Genomic DNA, 27,849 nt, shown 5'->3' with positions numbered 1-27,849 from the left:
GGTCATGCATGTCCTGTTGTGGACATGTGTTGTATGTGCAAATTTGTTCAAATATCAGTGCAAAGGTCTGCAAATAATGTGATAAATAGATTAAATATTAAATGAAAATTCTTATGAAAATTTTTAAGTGATTTTTCAAAGTGTCAAATTGGAGTGCATGACAAAAGCATTTTATATATTAAAAATGGCAGCACCCAGGATAACAGCTTTAAAATAATTCGGGGAAATTGACTTTTATTCATAGAAAGGGTGTTTTGTTCAAAAAACATACTGTATAATATAAAAATACAGATGTTGAATTTTTGTTACAACATTGAGTTAACAAAAATATTTTTTTTATTGTGGGGGTGGAGGCAATATAGAATATAAGTGAATTAAATGAACTTTGTCCCAGAATACAGGGATTTGATATGTAGTTCCTTTCAGATGCTTGTGGACCAGTTCAGAACTGTTTCTTCAACAGCTAGACATCCTGGCTTTCCAGCTGCACTCGAAAAACAGTGACTGTAGCCAGCCTTAGAACAATCACATATTAAACATTTACTATACAACCTGCTTTCTCTTCTTAATATTATTTGCATAACTAAGGCTGTGCATGGTCAGGACATTTTTATATACATCCTATTTTAGTCATAAATACACGATAAACAAAGAAAACAATACTTCCATCTCTTTGCATTTGCAAAATTGGAGGTGCACAACCACAGTGTTTACAATCATCATTTCATTTGGTTGTCACTGCGTTGTGAAGCTCAGCTTCCTGTTGCAGAATGCTAGACACGCTTGATTGGTCGACAGTCCAGCAGAACAGAACCAACACTGGAACCTCACAGCCAGACCACAACAGAAAGATTGTGTTCACATCCTGAGTGAATAGTCACATTGCTGCATGGTTTTCCGTGCGTGCAGAAGACGACTGCGCTTTCAGTAGATGGATAATCCGGTGGAGGAGCTGAAAATGAGGCAGAGTGGTGCCAGTTGGGGGACCAGGCCCTGTTTCCACAGGGGAGTGGAGGCTCCCTGAGGCCTGCCCTCACACCCACGTCTCCGGGTGTCTCCTTGGGCCCTTGGGCTTCCCAAAACGATTCCCAAAGCCTGGAGAAATAAGACACACAGACGCCAAAAAGAGATGCTTAATCCTTTGAAAATCTGAATGTACAATTTCATGTTTACCTTAGGGATGGTTTCATAGACTGTGTTTCATAGATGTGCATAGTCTTATAGTATAATGTGCATGTAATGTGAATTTACTTTCACAAGTTAAAAGCTAAGACAAAGCGTTTTCAGTGATTATGTTCTGTGCATTATGTATCTCATTACGATACACATAAAACCTAGGAGTACTACACAGCAGTCCCCTGAAAATGTGCATGCTGCAGGTATGTCTGTGACTGGCGGTCAGGCTGTAGGCTGAGAATCGCTGTGGTGTGCTCTGTGGGGAGCAATGCCACCTAGTGGTAACATATGGTTCTGGCCTGGCTTTGAAAAGTGAATAAAGAAATGAGAAGATGAGTCCACGGATGACATTTCAAAGCTGCTATTAATCTGAGAGGCAGGGCGGCAGGCAGCCATTTTCATGTCATTGACATGTCTTGACAAGGGTGTGTGTGTGTGTGTGTGTGCGTGTGTATGTGCGTGTGTGTGTGTGTGTGTGTGTGTGTGTGTGTGTGTGTGTGTGTGAATTGTGAAAGGTGACCTTCATGGAGAGAGAGGAGTATAGCTGATAAGGATGCATACTGATTTTGAATCCGGGGGTGGTGGTGTAAGGAGGAGGAGGTCCTGAGGGGGTGGGGGCCAGAGGGGGGTCCCCTTTAGCTGAAAAAGAGACGTGAGATGCTCACATTCATGACATTGAGGGCAGTGAATTTCCAGCAAATTTGCGGCATTGTGCATGCATGGTTCATGCACTCTTCCTGAATCATTATTTCGGCCATTGTATTTGTGTTAATACTGATGGTGACTGCTGTCAGCGTTAAGCCAGGGCTGTGTTTTGTAAGCATTTTTGTGAGCTCTTTGAAAAGAGATGCCATGCAATTATCAGAGATCCATTTTAGGTCACAAACACAAAAACTGTCCTATACATTAGACTTACGTTTCCGAATGTATTTGAGAAACTTCAGGCTCTGTAAAAGGAGAAGTGACAAAGTCTGAATAGAATTTCATACCGGTGACACTATACATACATGCACATTTAGACATACATATGCATACCAAAGTTACATTAATAGGCAAATAGTCAAATAAGGCAATAGTCAAAAACCAACAATAAATTATTATTTGCAATTGACAAATAACTGCAAAAGAAATTACCATAGTGACTGCATGCTACTAAAAGTACCATTACATTGTATTTAAACTCTCAATTCCTGCAGCACAGGGAGTTCACTATTTCCTCCTCAGGCTGTGACATGTGACTACATTACAGAGCAGCTGTGACTAATGTTATTTCTGCATCAGTCATCTTTTTGAAATGGGGGAAGCCAATTTTAATGTTTTTAATCTCTCTCTTTCTCTCTCACTCACTCACATGTCCCCGTGATCGCTCTGACCCTGGTATGGTGGAATGAGCCACTCACAGTGGCCAGGACAGTGGGAAAACTGGGCATCTTCCACCACAGAAGACTCACCTCTTCAGACTGCATTTTTGCTCCCCTACCTAGTTAGAACCCTCAAATCTTTCTTTTCCTTGTGTGCTATTGTACAGTATTACACTAGTTTGAGCTTTTACTGTAACACCTATTCTGTATTCTGTATGGCATTAGTTATTATAGCACTGTGTGATGGATTGACACATGCTCAAACTTTGTCTGTCAATTGCTGTATGAGCAGCTGCTCATGTGGTTTGCACTTATATGTACACTGGATAGAGGTGTCTGCCAAGTGGCTGAATGTAAGTGATGATAGGAGGGCGCGACTGCTCTGGTGTGTGCTGGGGGTATTACCTTAGTCCTGGCCATGCTCTGCTGAGAGTTCCTCCCGCTGCTGTTCTGTGGTCTCTCCTCAGACGAACCAGCGGCAGCAGGCGTCCCGCCATCCACAAGCACCTCCACTGGAGCTGGAGCCACAGCTGAGAGGGACAGAAGGGGGGGGTGGTCATTGCCCTCTGCGTGTCTTTAGGAGAGGTCAGAGGTGAGTGTCTGTGTGTCCGACAGGGTCGCTTGTTTGGCTTGGAGAGCAGCAAGGGAGGGGCCCACTCACCGTCTCCTCCAGGCGCAGGAGCCATGTTGCCAGGGGCTGCCACGGACAGACGGTCTGTGAAACATAAACACAGCTGAGCTCGCAGGCCGAGAGAGGACACTCTGCTGCTCCCTGCACTGAGCATACGCTACTGAGAGAGGCTGTGCCTTTACACACACTCCTACAGCTACTACACACTCTAAAGAGAGAGGCTGTGCCTTCACACACACTCCTACAGCTACTACACACTCTAAAGAGAGAGGCTGTGCCTTCACACACACTCTTACAGCTACTATACACTCTAAAGAGAGAGGCTGTGCATTCACACACACTCCTACAGTCAAGGGCATAGTTTTGGTCTCAGCATTGGTATGGACACAACAACTGAGGGGAAATTGGAATTATGTAATATGACTTCACTCCAAAGATAATGCGAACGAGTCCCTACCGTCCACATGCAAAATTACGCCCTTGCCCACAGCTACTACACACTGTAAGGAGAGAGGCTGTGCATTTCCACACAAAACTACACACAAAATACTACACACTAAAGCTGGGCTTTCATACACTATTACATACACTCTACAACACACAAACTACGACACAGTCTAATGAGAGACTGCACCTTTTTACACTGTTACACACACTACTAAACACATGACTGAGCATACGTTACTGAGAGTAGCTATACATGACACACACACTCCTACAGTCTGTGCATGGTAGAAATGCTAATCAATGCCTAAATCAATGCCTAAATCAATGAAATCAATACATTGCCTTCATATTCATTTGCATCTAATTCCACACAATAATACGATAACAAAATAAAAGGAAATTAAAAAATCAATGCATGCAAACATTCTTTTGTATTTAAGGTATGTTGCACTTTCATGTATATAAAATATTGACTTTACTGGGTCCAAATAGCTTTGTCTAATTGTTTGTGTTATGAACATGAATTATATGCATCTAAATGAAGTAGGTTGTCATAGAAACAATACATTTTAAAACTTGACCAACTGTATTCTATTATGCAAAGAAACTGAAAATGCAAATATCCATTATGTAAGAAGTCAACTGTTCTCAAATCTGGTTGGCAACCTGCACTTCACTATCAATAATGATTATGTTGCCTTTCCATAAGAAAACATTGCCCTCCTGTGGCAAGGGAAGGTATCACAGTACATCGCTGCTTGAAAACAGCATGGCTGGCCTGGAGTATTTTAAAGAAGCAGTTTGGACAGAAAAGAAAGAATGTAGGCTTGTGATTGATAGATTTTGTCAGTACATTCATCTGTACTGACACTTTTCCAGTTTGCATTTAAGTTGTTCTACCTCTGCAGCTGAAAGCAGCATAAAATCAGTATGAAGGCATGAGGCATAGACAGAATAGACAAAAACAGCTGTTTTAAATGGGTGAAAGTTGCTGAATAACTAATCGCTTTGCACCACTAGGGTACAGCACAACTTACCTTGCTTTGAACTTTTGGCTCGAACACTCTAGAAGGAAAAAATCGACACACTTGAGTGTAGTCATTCAACAGGAAGGAAGATCTTCAGGCTTATTTAACCAAAAAGGGGCAGAAGACCATTTCAGTTATCATTTTTATAGCAACTGTTGGTCAGAAAATCTAAATCTAATCTAGTTTAGACAAAATTAATTTTTCTGTTTTGTATTTAATTTAGCTGTTTTGCATATTATATGTCACTGGATGTGTGTCATGACTGAGCTATTATCAGTGTGTCAAACTGGCAATTTACACATGCACTTGTGGTCATGAGTGCAGTATTGCTGTTGTCGCAAGTGAGTAAGAGAACCCTAGGTGGTTGTGAAAAGGGTGATGGAGGCAGGGGGTGCATCGGCAGAGTCACAGACTCAGTGAGTCACGGTCAGTCACCTTGCTCCGATTCATCACCACATCCAAGAAGCTCCTGGGCTGTGTGTTACCCGCCCACTCCAACGATGTGCCAATTCTCTGGGACTGCTGTCGGCTGGGCTGGGGGCCGGGGGCACCATCGTGAGGCCTTGGAGCTAAGAGCAGAGGATTGTGGGTAGAGGAAGTGACCTCAAATGCAACTGCAAAGTCATGCTCTGGGCACTTTCTGCCCTTGACAGATGACCTCAGATTATCTTGCCCACCAGGAATAATAACCCCAACCATCTAGTGAGAAATTTTTCATCATATCTAGGGGTCAGTTGCTAAAGGCAGAAAGCAACTAAAATTAAAGTAACTCTCTTGGACAAGTATAAGAACAAATAGCTTTTTGTGGTTTAGTCACTTAGTATACTAGATAAGACAAGCATTCAGGTTATTCCTAATTTAAAGGCATTTGTTGTCATTATAGTGACTTCTACATTAGCATCCACACATGGAAAGAAATTAATCTTCCTTGGCAAAACTATTTTAGCATATTCTGGGGGTAATTTGCAGTTGAAGCTTTATGAATGTTGACAGTAATAAGGAAGACATAGTTTCATAAGAGAGGAAGATGAGCAGCTCACCTTCATCAGTGACCAGGACAAATGACTCTGGGGTTCTCTCTGGCAGAGGTGGTGTGACAGACCCAGTGGGTTCTGGGTAAAAAAAAAGAGAGAAGAAAAAGCGGCCAGATAAGCACATAACCACAGACCAACCGTCCAACCGTCCTACCGTCCTTAGCTTTCCTTAGCTTTTGATTTTTTTACAGTGAGATTAGTTAAAGACTCCTCAACAGCAAAGTCAGAGGCTGTGAAGGATGAAGGGTACTGTCACACAATGGGAATTGCTGACACATGACACTGGGCTCTCGCCTGCTCCAGGACCACAGTATCTTATATGATTTATTTGCTTATCAGAATAAGTTCAGCTAAAGTATCTTCCTCATGGTTAACTTCAGGTCTTTGGACTGTGTATGTCTTTGGACAGACATACACTATAATGTCACAGTACTTCCCTTGTATTCATGAATCTGGGTTGTTAAACTGACTAAATCTGAGTTTAACATTGCATGTAAGAAAGAATGTTAGTTTTGAGGAAGAAGAGAGCCTGTGCCGATTGTACCTGTTTTGGCTGGAGGAGGAAGAGGATCTGGAGGATGAGGAGGGGCAGTTGGCTCTGACTGAGCAGGGGCAGGAACCAGAAAAGTCAAGGGAGACACTGCAACACACAGTCCCATTCAGGGATTAACCTTACCTGCACATTTTCAACTCTCCTCACCATGTTTTGCCACGGCATATCTATGGCTATGCAGGGCTTACTGAAATGTAGATCTGCCTGTGCGTTACGTGACACTGTGTCTCTGGAGCCTTTACCAAACAGGAACTGCAGTGAGAGCTGATAATGCTCACTGGTGCTATTTAGAAAAGGTGTTTGTGACAAATCACAAGATCCTCTGTAAAAATGCAGCACGTTCTAACTCCAGAGATGCTGTAAATCATTGCTGCAAAAACTTCACCATTCAAAGGAGACGTTTATGGGACTCACCCAGCAGCGACATCCTGACTCTTAAGCTCTGAAAGAGAGTGAAAATGCATCTGAACTCGAGCCATTCTTTTCCAGGTTAGGAGGGCAGATGTGGTTGCCCAGATTATGCATAGCTTCCTGACAATGCTGCTGTAACATTGTTACAATTCCAATGCGGCCTGTTTTAGTTAGGTGTAACCCTATGGCACAGGTACAACAGTCACGCTGTATAAGTGTCACTAAGTAGAGCAGGAGGAATGGGCACCATATAACACACTCAAAGCATATGGTTGATCATTATACAACGTGTGTTGTTGTCGACATTTTAGGTATTCACCCCAATAATACAACACAGGATATACTGCATATTTCATATCTTAATAGCTGTTTGCTCATGAACTTCTACCCAATGATATCATCATCTCTCTAACCTATCAGCTTTCAAAGGAAGGCAGTGTGTCAAGCAGGACATTAATCATCTTTTGCTATCAGTATGGTAGATGGGGCATGACCTTCCACTGAGCAACTCAAAGCTTCTCACGTTTCATATTTATTGAAACAATTAGCATAGGCATTTTAGCTTAGTTTCTTTGAGTAACTCTGTATTTACAGTGTGAATGTGCCTCTTTAAATAAGTTAATAAAAATTTAATAAATTAATAAAAATCCACAGAAGCCATAAAAGCTTACAGTGCCATTTCCATCACTACAATTATGACTGAAGCCCAAGAGCCTCTCATTGATGTCCAGCGTTCAGGTCCATTGAGGTCCTCACCTTGCTCCGGGTCCAGGGTTTTTTTGGTTCCGGTGGGGGTGGCTCTGAGGACCCGCACCACTCTGAGGATGTCCCAATTTTGGCTCTGTCGGCAAGGGGTGCGTCCTGGACCACGCCTCTTACCAGATCTGCTGAGGGAGAAACAAGCTTTCCGTTATGGCTACCCTCTGTAGTTTGGAAGGCTCGCAACCTTTAGAATGTGGGCCTGAGCATCTCGTGCCCTGGCAAACAGCTCTCTATCTGTGCTGCATCAGCAATGATCCGCCTGCACAAGTGCGTACAGACGACAGTATAGTTAAGGCGGAGATCTATCAGGCATAATGTCTTATTAAGTTCATGTGTCGTAAATATGATGACCTTTACTAGAAAGAGCCATTGTAGGCATTGTGCTCTGATGACAGCAGTGTTGAAATTGTGTTGGTGTTATTACACATACCCTCATCAGTGGCCATGATGAAAGACTCTGGGGTTCTCTCAGGGAGCGGGGGCACTGGAGAGGGGGGGCTACCTATAAGCACATGACATTCATACCTACCTTATAAAATCACCTTGGAAACTTGGAACACTGCACACCTGCAGTAACATGACTTGGTGGAACTATGGAGCTATGCAGAGGGAAGCAGGCTCGAGTCTTGGGTTTGGCGCTAATGCTGTACCCCTGAGTAAGATTCCCTCCCTGGGTTGAATCAGTAAATGTACATACAGAAGATGTCTAATATCTGAGAAACTTAAGTCACCCTGAATAAAGGCAATGCAAATTACTAAAAATAATACTCGCTAGTGCTCGTTAGTACTCATATTTTTATCATTATTATTATTGGCATTTGCAATCTCTCTATTAATACTCACTGTTTCCAGCGAGGGTCTCGGGAGTTACTGGTGGAACAGTGACTGCTAGCTTCTCTTTGACATCAGAGATCTCTGAGGAACACAGTAAAAAAAGAATGCTTCACCTTATATGGTTGATTCTGGTTAAGCAGATGGACCTGGAAGCAGACTCTTGCATGTAAGAAATTGAAAATGCAACTGAGATGAGAGAATCAGTGTGAAGTGAGCTTGCCTCACACAAGGAAACAACACAGGAAATGAGCTGATCTTGCCTGAAAGAAGCTGATGAGCAATTCTATCCAGGTTTTCTGCAGAAAGAGGAGTTATTTAGCACAAAGGGTGAGAACAACTACATTGGGGCTCACCTGGACTGGTAGCCAGGATGTAAGATTCAGGGGTTCGCTCAGGTAGTGGTGGGGGGCTGTCTTCACCAGAGGAAGATGGGACTACATTTAGGAACAGACACACACACAGACATAGATGGCATTATTGATTTTGTGACCACAATACAGGCTTGCTGGACGTCCATCTATATGGTCCCTGTCAGATAAAATTCCAAAAAGGATGTTGTAATTTCCTGTAAAAATGTTCAGCTTTGTTTTGTGGTGTTTGTACTGGGTCCGAGACACAGGATGTGGTGTGGCTTAACAGTGTTGTCACCTGTTTGAGTTGCCATGGGAGTTTCCCTACTTATCTTCTTATCTCAACAGATGTTTTAATGATGCCTTTTGCATGTGATCTCAGGACTCACTATTTTTAGCAAAACATTGTATTTCACTACCGACTTGAATGGATATACTATTCTATTGTGCTGGAAGTTGCTCTGGATAAGAACGTCTGCTAAATGAATATAATGTAATTTACTGTAATGTAAACACAGAGCAAAGGCTTTGATTGGTCACATAGTAGCCCCACCCATCATGGGATTTGTGAACTGTCACTCGTCCATCAGTGGGTTAGAGACACCCTCTTACCTGGGCCCTGGGTCCCCAGCTGGGACAGTGTCATTGGCTGATCGTTGAGGGCCAGCACAGGGCTGTTGAAGCAGGGGTTGGTGGTCCAGCTGCACAGCTCATCCAATGAGTCCACTGGGGTTTGAGAGATGCGAGGAGGTTGGGGACTGAAGTAGGGATCCTCCACTGAGAAACAGAATGGATCCCGGCACACCGTGCTGTCGGGGTGCATGTCTGGCTCCAGCAGAGCCTCATCGTCTTCCTGCAGGCCGTTCCAAGCCACCATCCTGGATTTCTGCGTGGGCGTGTCCGCCTGGTTGAGTGTGGGATTGGGTGAGCTGTGAGGGATGGGCTCAGCTGTCCGTGCCCTGTGGAGGTCCGGGCCGCCCTGCTTCTTCAGCTGGGCGTCCTCCTCCCGCGCTCCCCACTGTCCGGCTCCTTCCATCAGAGAGTTCAGGATGTCCTCACTGGACAGCATGGACGCCTGAGACATTGGACTCCGGCCGCTGTTCTCCTCCATTGCAGGGTGGGGAAAGACTGAAGAAACGACCCCTGCTGATGCATGATTGGGCTGCTCTGTCAGCCACTCCACTTTCATGTGCCTGAGAGAGAATGAAATACACCACCAGATAACAACTGTAGTCTTAACTGCAAATTCTTACCAACATTTCAAAGTATTAGTTCTGTAGGATATTTCACCATATTCTCCTTGAGAGACATTCTATTTTACTTTCACACATTTGATGAAAACCAACAAATTATTAGAATGGGTTTTATGTTTTCAGAGTGTAATACCTTGCTTGACATCTGACACTAATGTGCCCCTGACGAGACTCAGAAGGGGGAAGGTATAGGGTCCTGGGGGAAACAATATGCATCTGTGGGCCAATAATAGATAAACAGCTAACCTGGGCTGTTCCTCAGACTGTAGTTCCTCCTCTGGCTCCAGGTCAGACACCTCACAGCAGGAGGTGGTGAGGTCACTCTCACTGGATGCTGGGCTGAATGAGGGGGCTGCTGGTTCCTGAATGGGGGCAGGGGGTGGAGGTGTGAGAAATGGTGATCCATGGAGGTGTTACCTAATTGACTCACAAGACCCTTTAGGATGACAGGACACTTGATATGATTTGATTGTGTGTGAAAGTGAGTATGCATAAGTGTGTGGGTGCATGTGTCTGTGTGAGCGTAAGTGTGTGTGTGTGTTTTGTATTGTGTTGGTGTAGGACAATACAGTGACATACCATCAAGTTCACAGCAAGAAGAACACAAACCTACTACCTAATGTGACGTATTACAGGATGGGAGTTTGTATATTTATGTTGTCTAAAGGCCATTACACTTGGCTTTCTGTGACTCACAGAAAAGAAATAGGTTTCACTATGTGGTTATTATTGTTATTAGTGTTCCTCTCCAACCTTTATCTGTCCACACAAACCATAGACCTTGTTTCTTTGTTAAATTTAACTCAGTGTCCTTTACAAGGAAGTCCCCTGTGATCAATATAGAACATGACATTTGAGATGCACGCGATATATTGAATAATATTTATCAGATGTAACATTGAAACATAGTTTCAATGCTGTAAACAATCATAATCTAATACCAAATAATATAGCCTTAGAGGTAGCTCAAAAAATGTGACGGAGAAAGAAATTTAGTATGTGTAGAAAAGACTCTAACAAAATAGAAAAACAACCTTATCATGTGCAATTATGACGGCTAAGCAATTATAATGTCAAATAATTCTAAATGGTACTCCGGTTCTTGAGACAGAACATCAATTAAACTGTAGTTTTATGTAATAGAAAAATATAGGGCAGCTGCCTTGAGCTAGGCAGGTTGTCATACCAACAAGAGGCCTATAACAGACAAACAAACATGCAGACAAAGGCCATATTATGTTAAGCTCAAAATGAACCATTTCATCCTCGCTTCCTTTTTGCTGAAAATATGACGCAGTTTCTCAGAAGGCGGTAGTGACATGCTGTAGGGTATGTGTTGAGTTGGTTACGGCAGTGGCGTGAGAAGTTTCACTTTAACGTCTGAGAGTAACCCTGGGAGAGTGAATGAAATGAATGGCTAGCGTGCCACTTTCTATTGCCTGAAAAACTAGCCCCATGCTCCAGATAAACATGTGCATGCACACCCATGCACCCACTTAGGTGCACATGCACATGCTGAGACATGCTTACACATGTGCGCACACACAAACCCACACACGGACAGTGTCACAGCGTTTGCATGCTGGCCCACCGCAATAATCTCCACACAAGGCACATTTTCTCTTATATTAACAATAAATGAAGAGAACAAATAGCAACCAGTCTCTCTACAGAGTGCTGATTTAGCCTATGGTGAATTCAGTGTTGATTATGCACAAAACAAATAGACAACCAAAGTGCAAATAAAAAAGTGCATGCATGCATAATGGGCCTTTGAATGTAGTGATGAATGTTTTATGGAGATAGACTGTGTCCTGTTTTTTGCTGCAATGTTTGCAGATGTCTCAGAGGAAAGCTTCCCCAGTTGTGCTCTTTATGTGCATATAAATAAGAGAATTATGGCATTGAATATGATTGTGCAGAGGCCTTTACAGAATGGCATCAGGTCATTCTGCTGCACGGTATCTGCAGACATTTCATTTAGGCTTTTATTGTTAATAATATGATGAACTAAGACACTCCAGAGAAGCAAGCGTGTTTCCTTCCATGAACACAGCAATCAGCCTAGTTGCTCCATTAGGGGATTTACACTTTCTTTGGCACCACACCCAGCCCCACCTTCCACCCCAGTACCTCAACTGCTCTTGATTGGTTGGTGATTGTCTGGAGGTACGTCTTGAACAAGAACTTAATGGTCCTGTAGACAAGCTCATACTGCTCCTGTAGAGAAGAATCAGAGGTGTATTAGTTTGAATTGTAAGTTCTAGCTGTTAAAATTTGCAGCCTGGCCTGGCTAGATTACAGACCCCTGCTTTCTCAAACCGTACATGTTAGTTTTGAGTCTACAATCCGTTGTATCCTTTCCACTCCTTGTGCCATCAGGACTTTACAGGAAATGATGAAAAAAAAGGTTCCTGCCTGAGCACAGAAGCAACTGGAAGGCTTTTTCACAGGGATGACGGAGTCGTGCAGTGGTTAAAAGCTGAGCTTGTAAATAGGTTGTTTTTTAATCACCAAGTGGGCCTTTGTAACAAAGAGCAGGGTGGTTAACCTAAACAGCCTCAGTGAATACACAGGAAGATAAATGGATGTTGAATATATGCTCTTTACTAACTTACTATGATCTAGACTGATCTATACCAGCAGCAGCAATACCTGCAGATTTAAAACAGTCAAGCATAAACCTCATGCTTCAGAAAAAAATCATTAAACCAATAAGGCTGGAGAATTGTTTTAGATGTGTTTTATGTCAAGGACTGTCTTAGGCATGTGCACAGTTATATGGAGGATTGACTCTGGCACTGTATGCAGTGTTATGGAGAACAGTCACCTTGGTTTGAACCACTGAGGGCCTTTGTGTCCGCATATCCTGGACCAGCTCGAAGATGCTGAAGTTCTCAGTGATCATCTGAAAGGCAACAGACAGTGATTGGAACAGGATTTCCTATCATTCTGTTGGCTGCCAGTGAGCATCTCAAGGACTGCTACCTAATCACCCTAGTGCCTGATCAGTTAGGGTCTGCTATTGTACTTCTGCTGAGCCTGGGCTGGTTCTTCCACAGGTAGCACTGAAGGGAGGATTTGTTCTCACCCATGCATATTTCTCCCCTTTTGTTCAACCTTAAAGGCCAAACCATCTGATGAATTATAACAACTGTACAGCAGATGACTTTGCTAGGATAGATGCCTTCTTACCTGGTTCCTCATCATTTTCCAGGTGTAGTCAATGACGCACAGCGCCCCCGTCCTACCACAGCCAGCACTGCAACCCCATGAAGACACCATTATATGGAGTACATCAGCTCCCACACAGAGGAGAGCATTAAAACAGGCCACAAATCTCAGGTCATTCATTAACTTTGAATAATAACATGCTGACCACCTTGCATTTAAGGAACAGAAGAGAAGAGATTACGCCATACAACAGGCTCCTTTGCAACATGAATCAACCCATGCACAGCCTATATGATAATATATAACCTATAAATACTTGCATTTGCATTAGAGAAAGGTAACCGTCAGTTCACTCTTATCACGTCACACATGAAAACTCATCAGGCTGTTGATGTCAGCCATTTTGACCAACAAGCCATCACCCTCGGCACTGACGGTCCTGTTTGTGCTGAATGTCATCTCCTGCCTATCATGGTTCGCAATCTATCAAGCGGTGCAGTGAGGCACCTCACCCTGCCTAATTATTGCCAGCAGAACAGAAACCTTCTCATCCAAAAACAGAGCACCGACTGAACCGTTGCATTGTGTCAAAGCTTCACCGGCTCCTGCCCGGCACATTTTGCTTCTGATTCCTCGTCTTGGAGGTCACTAATATTCTGCAGTTTGATTACCACCCCTGACGACAATGTCCTCCCTTTACTGTCCAATTTAAGCATGTAGAATATCAGATTTTAAAGGAAGATCATCATGCAAAGGCAATATAAGGTAATCAGGTGGTCCAATAGTAGTTTGTTGCTTGTTACTGTAGTGAGGTGCTGGTGTAAAAGCCACCTTTATAAACTGCTCATTGCAGTTTGCCTTTGGAAAGAGCATCTGCCAGTCAAGCATGTGTACTGATGACACGTGAATAAGCAGAAATAACTCTGCAATGCATGTAAGTATATATAAGAGAGAGATTTTACTCACTGATTATGCTCAGTAAACCTGGGAAAATGAGCACATAAGTGCTCATCATACCAAACATTTTCCTATCTTTGTTGACTTTTTATTTTAATTTGGGGTGGAAAGAGGGCTGGAGCTCTGATTGGCTTCATTATAAGGGTAGGTTCATGCCAGGTCAGTGACCAAGGTTACAGAAGCTCCCAGAAATCATGGAATGGGGTCAGCTAAAGGAGGGGGGGGGGGGGGGGGGGCAGAGATGGGGGGAGGATACGGAACAGCAACTGGCATGTTGGAGGATGCAAGGTTCTTTCATTTGCAGCTAGTTAGCTGGTAATCTGGTCTGACAGGTTTCAGGAAAATGGTTGTGTGACTGTCTAAAAACATCTTTGCTGTGCCTTCGTTCAGAACTCAGAAGGGTTACTTTTACAGCACAGAGCAGACTGTAGAAGTGGCAATGGAATTTCCCAAAGTCAAAGCACCACCAGTGCAGGCTGTGCTCGCTCTTCGATGCATCAAGGACACGGAGGGTGAACCTCCAACTCCCATCACAACAAGCGTCAAGCCTTTGATTGACATGTTCCATTTCATGTATGCTGAGGTGCAGTGCTGAAGACCCCGTGCAGGTGTGGCTTGCATTCAGAGGCAGCCAGTGAGTGGAAATAAATTAGCGTTTGTTCAGTCAGTGGTCAGCCACCCACGCATACTTCCTGTGTGACTACAAGGGGGAGGGGTCTCACATCCAAGGGACAAAACAGGATGCCCAAGCTACACAAGCACAGGCGAAGACCACAGCATCAAACACAACACTAGAATAGAATAGGTCGAGGCTGCGTGTACTGCCTCATGTCTCATGACTGATTTTTTTCTGTTTCTTTTTTTCTCTACAGTGACACATAGCAGAGCCAATGTAGGCTCCTCTAATGCTCCTGCAGCTTCCTCTTGTGTGTGTGCTATTTCCTGTCATGAAGAAGGTCACTCTTGTATCTGAGATGGCCTTTGCAGGCGGCATTAATGATAATGTCCTTCCAGCGTCTCTGTGATATGCAACGTTTCCATGCCGAGGCTTGCAACACATCTAGTTGATGACAGGCTGAATGTGTCAGAGACTGACCTGCAGTGGATGCAGATGGGAATGTCATCGTGCTCCTGGTATGAACGCATCTCCTGGATCAACTCCAGGATTGGGGGAATGGAGTCTGGCACCCCATGGTCCGGCCAGTTCACGTAGTGCAGTTGCTTGAGAGTCCGTGATGACTAGGGGTGGATTGAAACATGCCAGTTTCACAATACAGACAGTACACAACGTAGCTAACAAAGTATGTTAGATGTTGTATATAATATGATATATGTATATATTTGTGATTGAGATATTTACAATTTACCCCATGGTACAAACAACCAAGGTGTTCTTAAGTAATCATCACTGTACAGTATGATTTAGAATGAAATATTTTAGCTATGTAAGGGCGAAACAGACTGCAATGAGTATCATACACTTTTCACATTCCCTTTAACTGAAAGCATTTAAGAGGCCAGTAAGGATTTGAGTTTGAGGTTAGAGGTTAGAGGTTAGAGGTTTGAATCCCAGGTGGTGTATCGTATACTTGAGCAGAGTCATTTACCTACACTGCTTCCATGATACCAGATTATATGAAAATATATTACATATAATTTAATAATAAAACTTAATAAGATTCTGCAATAATATTTTAACAGCATTTCTCTGAAATACAGTTTCAGCAAACTCCAAGAATTGCTTCCATATAATAAAATCTATGAACAGGAGATGTAACTGTATTTTACTGACATTGCATGATTGACTTTGTAAAATTCATATACACTAGATCATTAGCTAAATGAATACATGCTACGTGAATTCATATACACTAGATCATTAGCTAAATAAATACATGCTACGTGTTCACAAAAGGCTTGTTGCTATTACTAAATGTCAATGCTACATCCGCAGATTTATATCACTACAGCTTTATGGTTAGCACACACACACACACATTGCACAGAACAGTCATGAAAACAGTGACAATACTAATAACAATGTGGGTAAGTACTCACATCACGAAAAGTCACCTTTAAAACCCTTGTTAAGTAGTCCCCTCTACTTTCCACTGATTCCTAGGACAGACATAGAGAAAATCAGCTCAGTAAGTTATTTTATCTTCTGTGGAGAATGTTGTTTTTATAGTCCTCTTGTAGAACTGGTCTAGAAATGATATGGTGGTTCACATGGAATGCAATACTCCCATTTGATTGTGTTTTGGGTTTTGTTTTGAAAAGGTTGATTTGAAATGTGTCACTGCATTATTGGCTGGAGCAAGCATCCTTAGATATGGTTGTGCCATTTATAGGGCAGCTCTACCACTGACTGACTAACTGTGAGGCTTCCCTAAATTAATTATAGTACCTCGCTTTACCTCCCGATAGCAACAGCCAAAAAAGTGCTTGTTCAGTTCTCGTTTTTTTTGACCAGGTTCTTGTGGTCTTGAATGATAATATTTTAAAAGTCAGTCTCACATTAACAACACCCACGCTTGGAGTTTAGGTCCCCAGATTGTGGTCAATATGTGTGTCAATGAATCTGTGAACATATCAGATTCAGAAACAAGATGAAGAAAATACAGAAATGAAACCCACTTAGAAGTGGGTTTGGACTGTCCTGAGATCAGTGGTGTGGGAGTGTGTGGTCTTGTGTTCAGTGCTGCCCACATTGATCAGAAAAAGGAAGATGTTCCTGTGATCAGTGCACCACAATGGAGCCAGAGACTCCTTATTGGAGAGCAGTGAAACTACTGTATATATGGTAACTGGTTCTGTATCTCCTCTTCAGTCATCCTTTTCCCCAGTGGCTCAGTTTGAGCTTCCCAACCAGTGAGTAGAAGATTGATTACAAGTTTCTGTTCTCTGTAAATTGGGAGTACTGACTCTTCTGCTAAATAGTCTCCCTTCCCTCAAGAGCAAATGCAATCAAAAATGATACTCATTATAAAGTATTACTATTTGGAGTTCCCCCTCAGAGTGGAACCATGTGTGCCCAGTCCCAAACTGTCATTCATGCTCTTGTCTACTTGCTTCACACAAGAATTTACCATATAAAATTACACAAAAATTACCCGGCAGCTAATTCTGCTCCGAACCATTTGAATCTCATTTGCTCATGTGACTTTCAGCAACACGAGTGACTTTGACATTCTCTCATCTATACAACACCATAGAAACAGACACAACAAATTTGGCAATGCTTTGGTCAGAGTAATCTTTGTCATGTCTGGGACCTAACAATATTTCGACATACACTATGATGACATGTATCCCATCAGTCCAGCACATGAGTAAACTTGGGTGCGTGTGTGCTCTTTGATTGCTGTGTTACCTATGCAGCCAGGTGCTGATTACTGACCTTTCAATAACAGGATTGCAGTGGGTACTGCCTATGGTCTACATCCATTCACATAGTCAGGAGTGAAACTGGGCGGATGTTGTTCACTTTACTTCCTTAACTACTAATTGACTGTACAAGTCTATTTTTCACAAGTTTTTCCTCAAGTTTTAAATGTAGTTAGAACAGGGAGATCACCAAAACCATTCCTATTTCCTTTCATGCTTTCATTTCACATAACATTACCACGTTTGACACGGTTTAGTAAAATGCAATCACCCGCCCAATCGAGATATGTTCTCAAGCAGTTCAATGTTTTCAGGCATTTAGATCATATCTGTTGCAAAGCTGTTTGCAAACACACAAACTACAATCCTGCCTGGTGGGGAGCTTGTCACATTTTCTAAATATCATCCAGATAGCCAGCTCTATGTGCTTTACATTGAAAGCTCTGTCTTCCTCATTGCTGACGCTGAAAGCAGTCTGACTTGCTGGCTTGGTATGAATATAGGGCCATGGTCTATAAAAACATCTATCAATTTGAATAGCAAAACAAAGAGCACAAAAACTTTTCTGTTATCAAATGGGACTTCCCAAACAAGAAAGTACAGTGGATGACAGGACACAAGAGCCAAGCATCCAGTCATCATCAGAATATCTGTGATGTAGCTCTTTCTCTGGATGGTGGCAGTAAAGTGCATCTCAGAAGAGTGGCTGTTGAACCCATTCTTAAGTACTAGCTCATTTCATCAGCTACTGAGGTATACGCCACCAAAGTGGTCATCAGCAAAGGCAGGAAGTGGTCAGGGCAAGGGAGGAAGTGCTCACGCATTGAACGGTGAAGGGGCTGCAGACAAACGGCTCCTCCTTCCTCTCTGGCCAGTAGCGCTCGCACTTTTTCTGTAAGGGAAGAGGGTCAAGATGTAACACTCCGTCCCCACCACCAGCCTGCCAGTGTTGAAAGCTGTGAATGTCCACCTCTGACATGGCGTGAAGAGCATGTGGCAACAATGACATCAGACTCTATTCTGTCACTCAAGATGCTACAGTTGATGGCTTCCTGCTGGCTTGCTAATGGCTGTGAAGTCTGATTACAGCCTGCAAGACATACGAGACTGTGCAAGAACGTATCAATTCTCACAATGTCATTGCAATGCTGTTGAAACTTTACTATGAAGTTGAAGGAACATTATGTCCCAGGCACTGCTGGAAACAAAGACCTCTCCCTCCATTTTAGGCCCTCAAGGCCTGTGACAGTTTTATATGGCTGATGTCATTGGTTGAGTTTTGATGCACGCTGTCGCTGCTGTGACCGCATTGCTGCAGATAGACCTTAATACAGAATTGGTCAGACTGTGACAGATCAGGAATTAATCATTTTTTTAATGTGGGTAAAAATGGAAGTGAGGCAGTCATTCTCAGATCAAACTACTGCTTAACTCATCATCAAAATTGTCCAAAATTTCAAGACCATCTGTGGAAACACAAATGCTAGTACCCTTTCTTTCATGTACTGTAGGCTTACTTGCGTATTCATATATTTCTACATTAGAAAATTAAGAACGAGGTCAAATTTAACTCAACAACTCAAGCGATACCTTTGAATACTAAGCATCGATATCTTTTCACTGATTTGTTTTCTCCCATTAATTTAGCAGATGCATGGCCCTCACTCCATCAATGATATTTCCCAACCATTTGAAATTGTTGCAATTCAATTCAGTTGCAATTGCAATGGAAGCAATTGAATTGTGGCTGTGTTTAGGAGGGGATGGAAGAGGAACAGACTCACCCTGCCCATCTCAAACTCCCGGCAGGCCATAACAATGATCTGAAAAAAGAGGATGCAAAGAATTATGGGGGGAAGAGTTCGAAGCATCATTGCGCTGTGAGACAAGTCTGGTTTCTCACAGTGTTTGGCAGCTTCACGCTCGCGGAGAGGGAAGCACAGACACATACAGCAAAAAAGAGAAAAGAAGGGGTGGTGGTGGAAAAGATGGCTGTGCTGGGACAGTATGGCCGCTGAAGAGGAACCACTAGACTGGCACAGGAGACACAAAGCCAGTGGTGGAATGTAATTCTAGAACAAGGGCAATTCGTCATCAGGTGGAACACAGATGAGAGGAGGGTAACTACGAGGCTTATTTCTGAGGAGTTCTGTGTGGAGCTGCCATGCATTCTCTGTAGTGAATCTGCTCTTCCTCTGCACCTGGCTGCATTTTCTTACATATGCCAAGAACTAAATGTGTAGATACTGAGGTGTTAAAAGTCTCCCCATAAAATGAACTCAATGGGTTTCACATAATTGAGATTAATACTTTTTTATGTTTTATATAATGGAATGAGTCATTCCCAGCTGATTACAACTTCTATTGAATGTGCACAGCTGGAAGTGCTACTGAATTTTAGATCATGAAGGCTGTATGTTCCTAAACCTTTATACAACTGGCTGGCAATGTTGGTCCTCCAACAGAAAAGTGAGGTCACACTGAATGATTATAACCACAAAGTAAGCTACAATATGCTTGCTAGCAGTTGTAGCAGAGAATGTATTTTCATTCAGCAACTGTAAGTTCCTTTGACAGTACTCACGCTGTTTCGACCTTTATACATTTTTGTAAATGCTAAGGATTGGTTCTGTCAGTGGAGCGAAGTGTAACAAATTCACTGAAGGTGATTCCAATAATGACTTTCCTTCTCATTCAGGGTTTTAGTTATCACGGCACTTTGTTTATAGTTATCATTGTGGTGTGAGTAACAACGAGACATGGCCACAGCTACGGTTAGAAATATACAGTCAGACTGGAGCAGATCCAGTCGGAACCAGAACAACAAGCCCCACCTCCACTTTGTATTCCCAGATCATCCTCCAGAAGTCCAGCACGGTGTGGGGAAGGGGTCCCTGTGTGGCAATGTAGGCCCTCTGCTTAAACACACCCTGGGGACACAGAGGTCTCGGGGTCAAACATTTGATTTTCTAGAGGGGGAGCTACAATCATGGCAGGTCATATGATCTACAAAAGCAACGAGCTAAGACCAGCCAACATTTTCAAAACAGGGTTCAAAAGGACTAATGAATGTGGGAGCCAGGCAGCCATACTGAGTAGAATCAAATCAAAATCTTCATCAATTTAATAACTAATGAATAATCATGTCAACTGTTAAAGCTGAATGAAAGGTGTTGTGTAATATCTGGTGCTGGAAATGCTTTCAGGACAGTTTTAGACGTGTTGTACTTAGGCCAAACTGCTAATTCAAGATAATTAATGTGCTTAAACCGGCCAACATGTCAACTGTCATAGAGACACAGTGAGGGGTGAAGCCTCCTGGTCTCCCCTCCATAAGCCTGTCAGTAAGTGTCACAATGTGACTGGAGCTGTACTGCTGGGGTCTTCCTCGCCTGATCTTACCTTGATGAAGTTGGCATTGATGTAGTCAGTGTCACTGTCTGAGATGCTAAGGGAAAGCTTCACCCTAGTGTGGTCAACTGGAGCAAGAGAGAGGCATGACAGATCTGTGTTACATTATATTTCAAATATATTACTATATATTACTATAAGAACGTGACTATGATTAACATTATTTGTTTGGGTGGTAGACACCCTTACATGCTTTACGTACAATCCATTTACAGAGCTGGATATTTACTGAAGTAATTCACATTAAGTACAGTATTTTGCTCAAGGTTACAATAACACTGCACAATACAATGCACTGCTGCGCTATGACATTCAGATGTGGCTAGCTAAACGCTCTCCCCAGCCAAAGACAATTGCTTCAAGAGATTAGGCCAGTGCAATGAATGACCCAAGCTGCATTTTCAGTAGTTATGGCACAGTGACTGGCAGCAGCCATGAAACTGAGGCTGGTGTGTGGTTCACCGCCCGCAGCCCCTGCACTCTGTAGCCCCATTGTGGCTGAACGTTGGATGGGCCTTTCAAAATCAGGCCTGCATGTTCTACTCTCAGAGCGTCGCCTGTAGCACGGAGTGACTGGCAGGACGGGTGGAAGGGTGAGGGAGGGGCTCTGTCCGACAGACACACTCACAGGGCACGATGTCCTTGTATCTGTTCTTCTTTACGTTGCTCTGCTTCTCTGCAGCCTTCATGGGGAAGATCTTCTCGGTGCGGTATTTGGTAGACTGCCTCTTCAGTCTCTGCAAAGACAAGCCCCCCGTTTCCATCAATGGGCACAGACACTGATTCATCAAGTGGTCTGCGGGACAAGCCAGGTCACCGCTGGATTTTCAATAGTCCTTTGTCAGACATTTCTGGCAGGGGGCTGGGGACAAAGCAGGGAAGAGCCAACAGTTAAAGGTCTGTAGAGTTCAGACCCCCTTAGCTGACAGCTGATAGCTGTAGGGAGAGTAGGAAGAAATATTCTTAGTAAATATTCTTAGAATATTTTTCTTCACGGTAGTGGGTGATGACTCATGTAATTGTGGATACTATAGTCTCCCTCCACGGCTGGAAATTACCCTAGTAATTCCCATGCCACCTATTTATTGTTTCACAGCTAGACAATAGCGGGTAAATGGACTGCATGTGTCAAAATGAGAATGACCCCAGCCCCCACTATCATGGGTGAAAGGAACATATAGATTGGGTGTGTTGTTGGGCATGCCCCTAGTGAAGACATTTCAAACTGTAATAAAGGAGTTTGTAAAAAAAGGGGGGCGATTTGGAATGTTTTTAAATTGTTCATCCTTTGTTTTTTTGTGCTACCCATCAGTGGCTGAAGGAATTTACTGACCCAAGCTCTTAGAATCAGTGCGTTCACCGATAAATTTCAGAGTAGCCACGTCATTCGGGGCTTGAGGTCTGAAAATGGATCCCCCCTAGAGGAAGTTGAAACTGCCGACCCAGCCAATGAGATCTGACTTGTGACAGTTTCCATGGCGCCGCCTGCCCACCGCAGTTGCGAGAGCCCATACACACTCACTGACGCCAGTGACGCAGCCCCCACGCACACACGATTCACATTTCCCGCAAAGCTTGTTGAAAGCACTCTGTATTGCCACATCACACGTTCAAGGAAAAACCTTAACTGAATTTTACTATGCTGTTAAAAAAAAAAGAAAACAGGTTGCTGGTGTTGACTTTAAGACCCCTATATTACAGTCTCCAAATCAAGTTTTCCCAATGGCTCATACTGATGTCAGATCTTGTATGAAGAACTTCTCTTCCATTTGACTGACACAAATGCGATGTAATTGTCACAATATAGCCAATGTTCTCTTGAGCTCAGTCCAGTTCTTACACAGATGATTGAATGTAAAATAATAAATAAATTTAAAAAGTCTATGTGTTGTTGAACTCTACTGTGGAGCGTGGACAACCTCTTTGGTTTGGTCAACATGAGTTTGCTCTTACACCAGGACTAAGATGTTAGCATGCATTCCTAACATTACCCTCATGAGGGTGTGTTGGTTCTTGCATCAGTAGGATGAGGGTGAGGGGTTTTTTTCCTGCCCGTGTGTTGGGGATTGGACCGGTGAGACGGCACTGCGATTACAGACAGAAAATTTCCATTCCTCTCACAGCGCTGTGGTGAGACGAGAACCTGCCGTCTGGTTTCACGGAGTCACACCTTCTCACAGCTCACAATAAGCTGGAGAACACAGCCGGTGTGACAGATTTGTGTGTGTTAGCCACAACTTTCCGCTATTCTGGGTTTAATATACAAACTGCAGGATTTCACAGAGTTTCCATGAAACAGACATTTCAAATGACATAAAAAACACAGTTCTGTAAATGTTTACTTGCATGTTTCTAGGCTGTGATTACGGTACTGAATTCTCACACAGTCACAAGGAGTGATGTTGCATCCTGCTTGTAGAACTGGTTTTTAATGCTGAGCTCTGGTTATGGAAGCAGTGCTCAGTAGTTTTGCGTGTCAATGTGTCTTGGTATGGCCAACATCTGCTTATGAAAGTATATAGAATAAAGTCACCTTTAGAACATTTACTGTTGGCAACCCAATTTATATGGCTGATTGTCAAATACCATATGTATAAAGCTTAGTCCCTCTTCAGTCAGTATACTGTTGGATTTTTCAGGTGTTATCTCACTCCTCAAGCCAGTAGTAGACCAGACAATCTCTTCCCTGTCAGCAGCAGAAAAGAGGGGACTCTTTCCCTGGAAAGTGTTCAGTGCCATCGTGTCAAGCTGATGGTGAACAATGGTCAGCACACTGCACGTGCTTCTAAAAATGAAAATCATTCTGTGACCCCTGCCACTTCTACTAACGGAGGGGCTGGGGCTCAAAACTAGACACCCCCTGCTATGAATTACTTCATCAAACTAATCATTGACTCATTTCAATTTTTATTTATTTTTGCAAAATGTAATTTTATAATTATTCCATACATTCATGGAACATTTTACCTATGATACATTTGATGATTGGCACTAGTATGAAGTATGTTTCGCAATCAAATAATTAAGCCACAAAGAAAACCAACAGAGAGCAAGCCAGCAAATACCTAGTCCTCTATAAACAAACATTCATGCTCAAACGCTAACTATCCTTATAGTTAACTTAACTATCCTTTCCTTTTGTTAACCCTGAGTCTTGAAAGTGCAGGAGGTGTCACTATTTGGCAGTGACACCATTTGGCATACAACTAGCATGTCATCCCTCAAGGTAAATTATGTATGGAGGGCACTTTTGTGCTGTATGTGGTGGCATAGCTGGTCCATAGTCCTTTCAACAGGACAAGAGCAAGTGTCCAACAATAGATGCACAACGCATGCACAACGTGGAACACAGAACAGCCAGCTGTCACCAAGGGGACTCCCTCTGAGCGACTGCTCCCACGGAGACCACTCAAAAAGACCATTCCTTCCAGGGTCAAACACACAGGGCTTTTTGTCAGGCCCTTTCGCGCAGCCCAGTGCAGACTGCGCAGGCAGATTGGCTGTCTGCGCAGCTGAGACTACAGCCTGTCTTTTGTCCCAAAAAGGGAGGGGTGGGAGGGTGATGTAAGCTTGCATGCTTGGGGTCCAGCCATGAGGCAGCCCTGGTGGCATCTGGGGAGGAGGGCGCGGCCCTGTCACAGGAGTGTCACTCGTCACTGATGTGCTGATGGGCTGCCTCATTGTGGAGGGACTGCCAAGGGATGTGGGGTGGGACATACGATGTGGAGTGATTTTGGTATGGGTGTCGCCATGGTGCCCACGTTAACAACAAAGTGAATAGTTCATAAGAGTGGGCATGCGTGTGTGTGTGTGTTTGTGTGTGTTTTTGTGTGTGTGTGTGTGTGTGTGTATGTGTTTGTGTGTGTGTGTTTTTGTGTGTGTGTGTGTGTGTGTGTATGTGTTTGTGTGTGTGTGTGTGTGTGTGTGTGTGTGTGTGTGTGCGTGTTTGTTCTTCTGTGCTACTGAAACTGGAAGTGACACTCAAAATAAGGCCCAGCTGACATACAGTGTTCTTGTAACATCGCTCTGACATTTGTGAGAAAGGGAGGTGGTTGAATTTGCCTGGTCTAAATGTTACGACCTGTTGAGCTTGTTGGTTAATTACCTGCCTGAGATAAACCTACCTATGGAGATGTGAGGTGTGCTTACTGGATGGGGCAGAATTTAAAGTAATTCATCTGCCGAATGCACAGCATGTACTTATACATAGCATGAATGTGCTGTCCTAGCTAGGCCCTGTCTTGAACAGAAATGTGAATGGGAATAAAGCATTTCTTGGCAGGGTGTTTATGGTTTTGTAATATCCTGAAGTGTAGCAGGCTGCCATGTCAGAGCATGGCAGCATTTGTGATGATGCTACAGATGTGGTGACAGTGCATCCAAAGCAGTTATATACCTGTATTTACATCACATATGCTTAACAGATACTCTTACTCAGAGTGACAAAGTAACTTACGATTTTCACATTTTTGATCAATTTCGTATTGGAATTTTAAAATCGGGTTTATTGAGTACAGCACTTCACCCAAGGGTACAACAGCAGTGACCCACCTGGGAATCTAACAGTCTACTTTTGAGTAAGAGCCCTGCTCCTCACAACCACAACACATTGCCCTTGTGTTTATTGCTCTATTAATCTATAAGTAATAATGTAATTCTAATTTGGTTCATTCCTTTTGCTGAAAGGACATGAATGCACTGGGTGTATGTCTGTATGTGTCTGTGTTTGGCGTCAATGTGTGTGCTTGCAAACGTGCATGCAAGTGTGCATTTGCGCTTGTGTGTGTGTGTTTTGCATGTATGTGTGTGCATGTGTTTTTGAAGAAAAAAAAACATATGTCTTCACAGGCCATGTGAAGGCATATGTAAAAGGAAGTTACATTGATATGCTGAGATCATGCCGATGATTGCAGTATGAAGAGAGAAAGTAATACTGGGAGCAGAATTATCTTCACCTCTGACTGACCTAGACCTTGAATTGTCTACTTATCAATCCTGATCATACACGCTCACATGGGTGTATTAGCTGTACCACCTGCACTAACAGCCATGCACACTGTCCTTCAAGTCACAAAAAAACAAAAATACTAATTACACGAAAGGCGGAAAGGTTCACGTCTCTTGCGCCCAGGTTCCTGTTTCTTGTTTGTGTAAAATTGGGCAATGGCGCAGTATACGGAAATGCATTTGAGGTAGAAAACATGAGAATCACTGTGCAGCCCAGCAGAACATTACAGTGTTAACCACTGCCTCATTGTCTGTGTCATTCTCTTGCGGTGGGTCCTCCAATGCCTGCTGGGTGGACGATGACACTTTCCGTTCCCTATACCGAGTCTTCTCTGAAGCTGCAGCTATCCCAACTGTCTTAGGACAGTAAGCCCAGAGGGAGTGTTTGACTGGACGTACACTAGCATTCTTAGTCGAACTTATAAGGGCTATACAGATAGCGAATGCTTTGTATGTCCAATTAGAAACTTTCTGTAGGTTTCCTTTTTTTTTCTTTTTTTAGCTGTAGAAGCTCTTTGAAAGCTTTTCTTGTTAAAATACATTCCTTGGAAAGTATATGCTGGTGAGGATGAATGTTAAAGGTCAATTGTAAGATGAAGCCCTTTGAAAATCCTACCCAAATCATCCAAGCCCCTACTGCTCCTCATGTGGGCAGTTTTGTTATTCTGCTGGTGAGGAAGTGGCTGGCTCTACATACATGACATGTAACTGACACAGAAACGACACAGCTCGGCACGCCGGAGTGGGTCTACAGACCACAGTGACATCTCACCCATCCGCACAGACAGGGGCAGATACAGACGCCGATAGAAAGATGCAGAAGAATAGGGAGTAAGAGACACAAAAAGCACCAGCCCATCTGATGAGAACAGTCTTAAGCCACTGAGCCTGTTAGCCCGCAGAATCTAGCCATATTAAAAACCTTATGCGTGTCAAGGCACGGCACGCGTCTGTGTAAGCTGTGCTTCTACCCCCCTTGTCTCTGAATCAAGCGCTTGATGTTCTAAACTTCTGTCATCGCCGGAGAGTCAGATTGGCGAGGTCCACTGTTAGCCTGTGCTGTCATGTAGCGAAGCGAGCTTTGGAGAGCTGGCAGCAGAAGCCCCCAGGCGCAAAAGAGTGGTGAACTCACGGCGAACTCCCCGGCGAAGCCCCCCTCAGCGTCCTCGGTCTCCGCCTCCTTGCTGCTCAACCGGGCCAGGAAGCCCCTCAAAGCCTGCACTTGCTGGTCCATCCTCGGGTACGTGCTGGCGGTCCAAGGCCGGCACCACTGGGCATGTCAGGACATGGGGGGCAGCGGTGAGGGCCTGGCAGGATGCAGCCCTCGCTGAGCTGAGAGGCACTGTGGCTAGGCACTGTGTGAGCTGTCTTGAAGGAAGCGGCAACTAACAGGTTCTGTGGTCAGATTAAAAATATCAGCCCCCTTCTTCCCTGTCGTCTGCTCCGCTGGGTCCTAGAGACTGCCCATTGAGGAGGTGCTTCAGTCATGCGAGAACATATCAGTGTGCTGTGCGTGTGTGAGTGTGTGCAGATGTGTGTGTGTGTGTGTGTGTGCACATGTACGTGTGTGTGTGTGTGTGTGTGTGTGTGTATGTGTATGTGGGTGTTTATGGGTGTGTATTTTTGTGTGCGTGTGTGTGTGCATATTAATGCGTGTGTATGTGTATGTGTATGTGCGTAACAGTGAGTGACTTGTGCAGCTGTGTCAGCAGCAAGTGTGCAGCAGGCTGTGCAGCCTGTTCAGCCACATTCAGGAGGTGAGGGAGGAGGAGGTGACAGGCCCAAACTGGGTCGGATGGGTCCCACCCCGCTCCGGCATTCCCCCGCTGTGGCCCAGGTGCTCCTCCCTCCACAAAAACACAGGACGGGCCACATCAGGTGGTGCCCTCACATTTCCCCCAGATAAACCCAGCAAATTCCATTTCACCAGGTTCAGAAGAGCAGGATTGCAAACCTCTGAATCACAGGGCTTGAGTGCTTCTTGTTGGAATGGTTAACATCTCAGGTCAACGGACATTTTAATGATAAACTTGCTGTGAAAGAGCATCCCAGTCACAATAAAAATATATTTGT

The 27,849-nt window shown here is 43.7% G+C and overlaps 1 protein-coding gene across 2 annotated transcripts; it reads right to left on the bottom strand.

Annotated features, from left to right (window-relative positions):
- Positions 1 to 225: 225 nt before the first annotated feature.
- On the bottom strand, positions 226 to 27,156 carry ptpn22 (protein tyrosine phosphatase non-receptor type 22). 2 transcript variants are annotated; one of them, XM_036532470.1, is made up of 27 exons: positions 26,909 to 27,156; positions 21,398 to 21,506; positions 20,761 to 20,837; positions 20,193 to 20,288; positions 19,143 to 19,181; positions 18,179 to 18,250; positions 16,030 to 16,089; positions 15,068 to 15,210; positions 13,036 to 13,102; positions 12,671 to 12,748; positions 11,974 to 12,060; positions 10,087 to 10,202; positions 9,200 to 9,780; positions 8,591 to 8,671; positions 8,247 to 8,318; positions 7,834 to 7,905; positions 7,398 to 7,528; positions 6,645 to 6,672; positions 6,222 to 6,317; positions 5,684 to 5,755; positions 5,079 to 5,212; positions 4,653 to 4,680; positions 3,199 to 3,252; positions 2,943 to 3,067; positions 2,093 to 2,123; positions 1,738 to 1,815; positions 226 to 1,095 (listed from the first exon to the last, which is right to left on the bottom strand). In XM_036532470.1, the coding sequence occupies exons 1-27, from the start codon at positions 27,008 to 27,010 to the stop codon at positions 1,034 to 1,036; spliced, it is 2,691 nt and encodes an 896-aa protein (XP_036388363.1). In that variant the 5' UTR covers positions 27,011 to 27,156; the 3' UTR covers positions 226 to 1,033. The 2 variants fall into 2 exon arrangements, with proteins under 2 accessions (XP_036388363.1, XP_036388364.1); XM_036532471.1 differs by having other exon boundaries at positions 7,398 to 7,525.
- Between the last annotated feature and the right edge of the window lie 693 nt (positions 27,157 to 27,849).

This window comes from Megalops cyprinoides, chromosome 7, assembly GCF_013368585.1.
Source record: "Megalops cyprinoides isolate fMegCyp1 chromosome 7, fMegCyp1.pri, whole genome shotgun sequence".
In the NCBI taxonomy this organism is placed as follows: domain Eukaryota; kingdom Metazoa; phylum Chordata; class Actinopteri; order Elopiformes; family Megalopidae; genus Megalops; species Megalops cyprinoides.
The sequence above is the reverse complement of the archived record's forward strand: the minus strand, read 5'-3'. Positions and strand labels throughout refer to the sequence as shown.

Coding starts and splice junctions, on each gene's coding strand:
- ptpn22 (XM_036532470.1), bottom strand. CDS start 27,010: ATGGACCAGCAAGTGCAGGCTTTGAGGGGCTTCCTGGCCCGGTTGAGC. Junction 20,838..21,397: donor ATACAAGGACATCGTGCCCT/GTGAGTGTGTCT, acceptor CTCTTGCTCCAG/TTGACCACACTAGGGTGAAG. Junction 1,096..1,737: donor CACCCCCGGATTCAAAATCA/GTATGCATCCTT, acceptor TTATTTCTCCAG/GCTTTGGGAATCGTTTTGGG.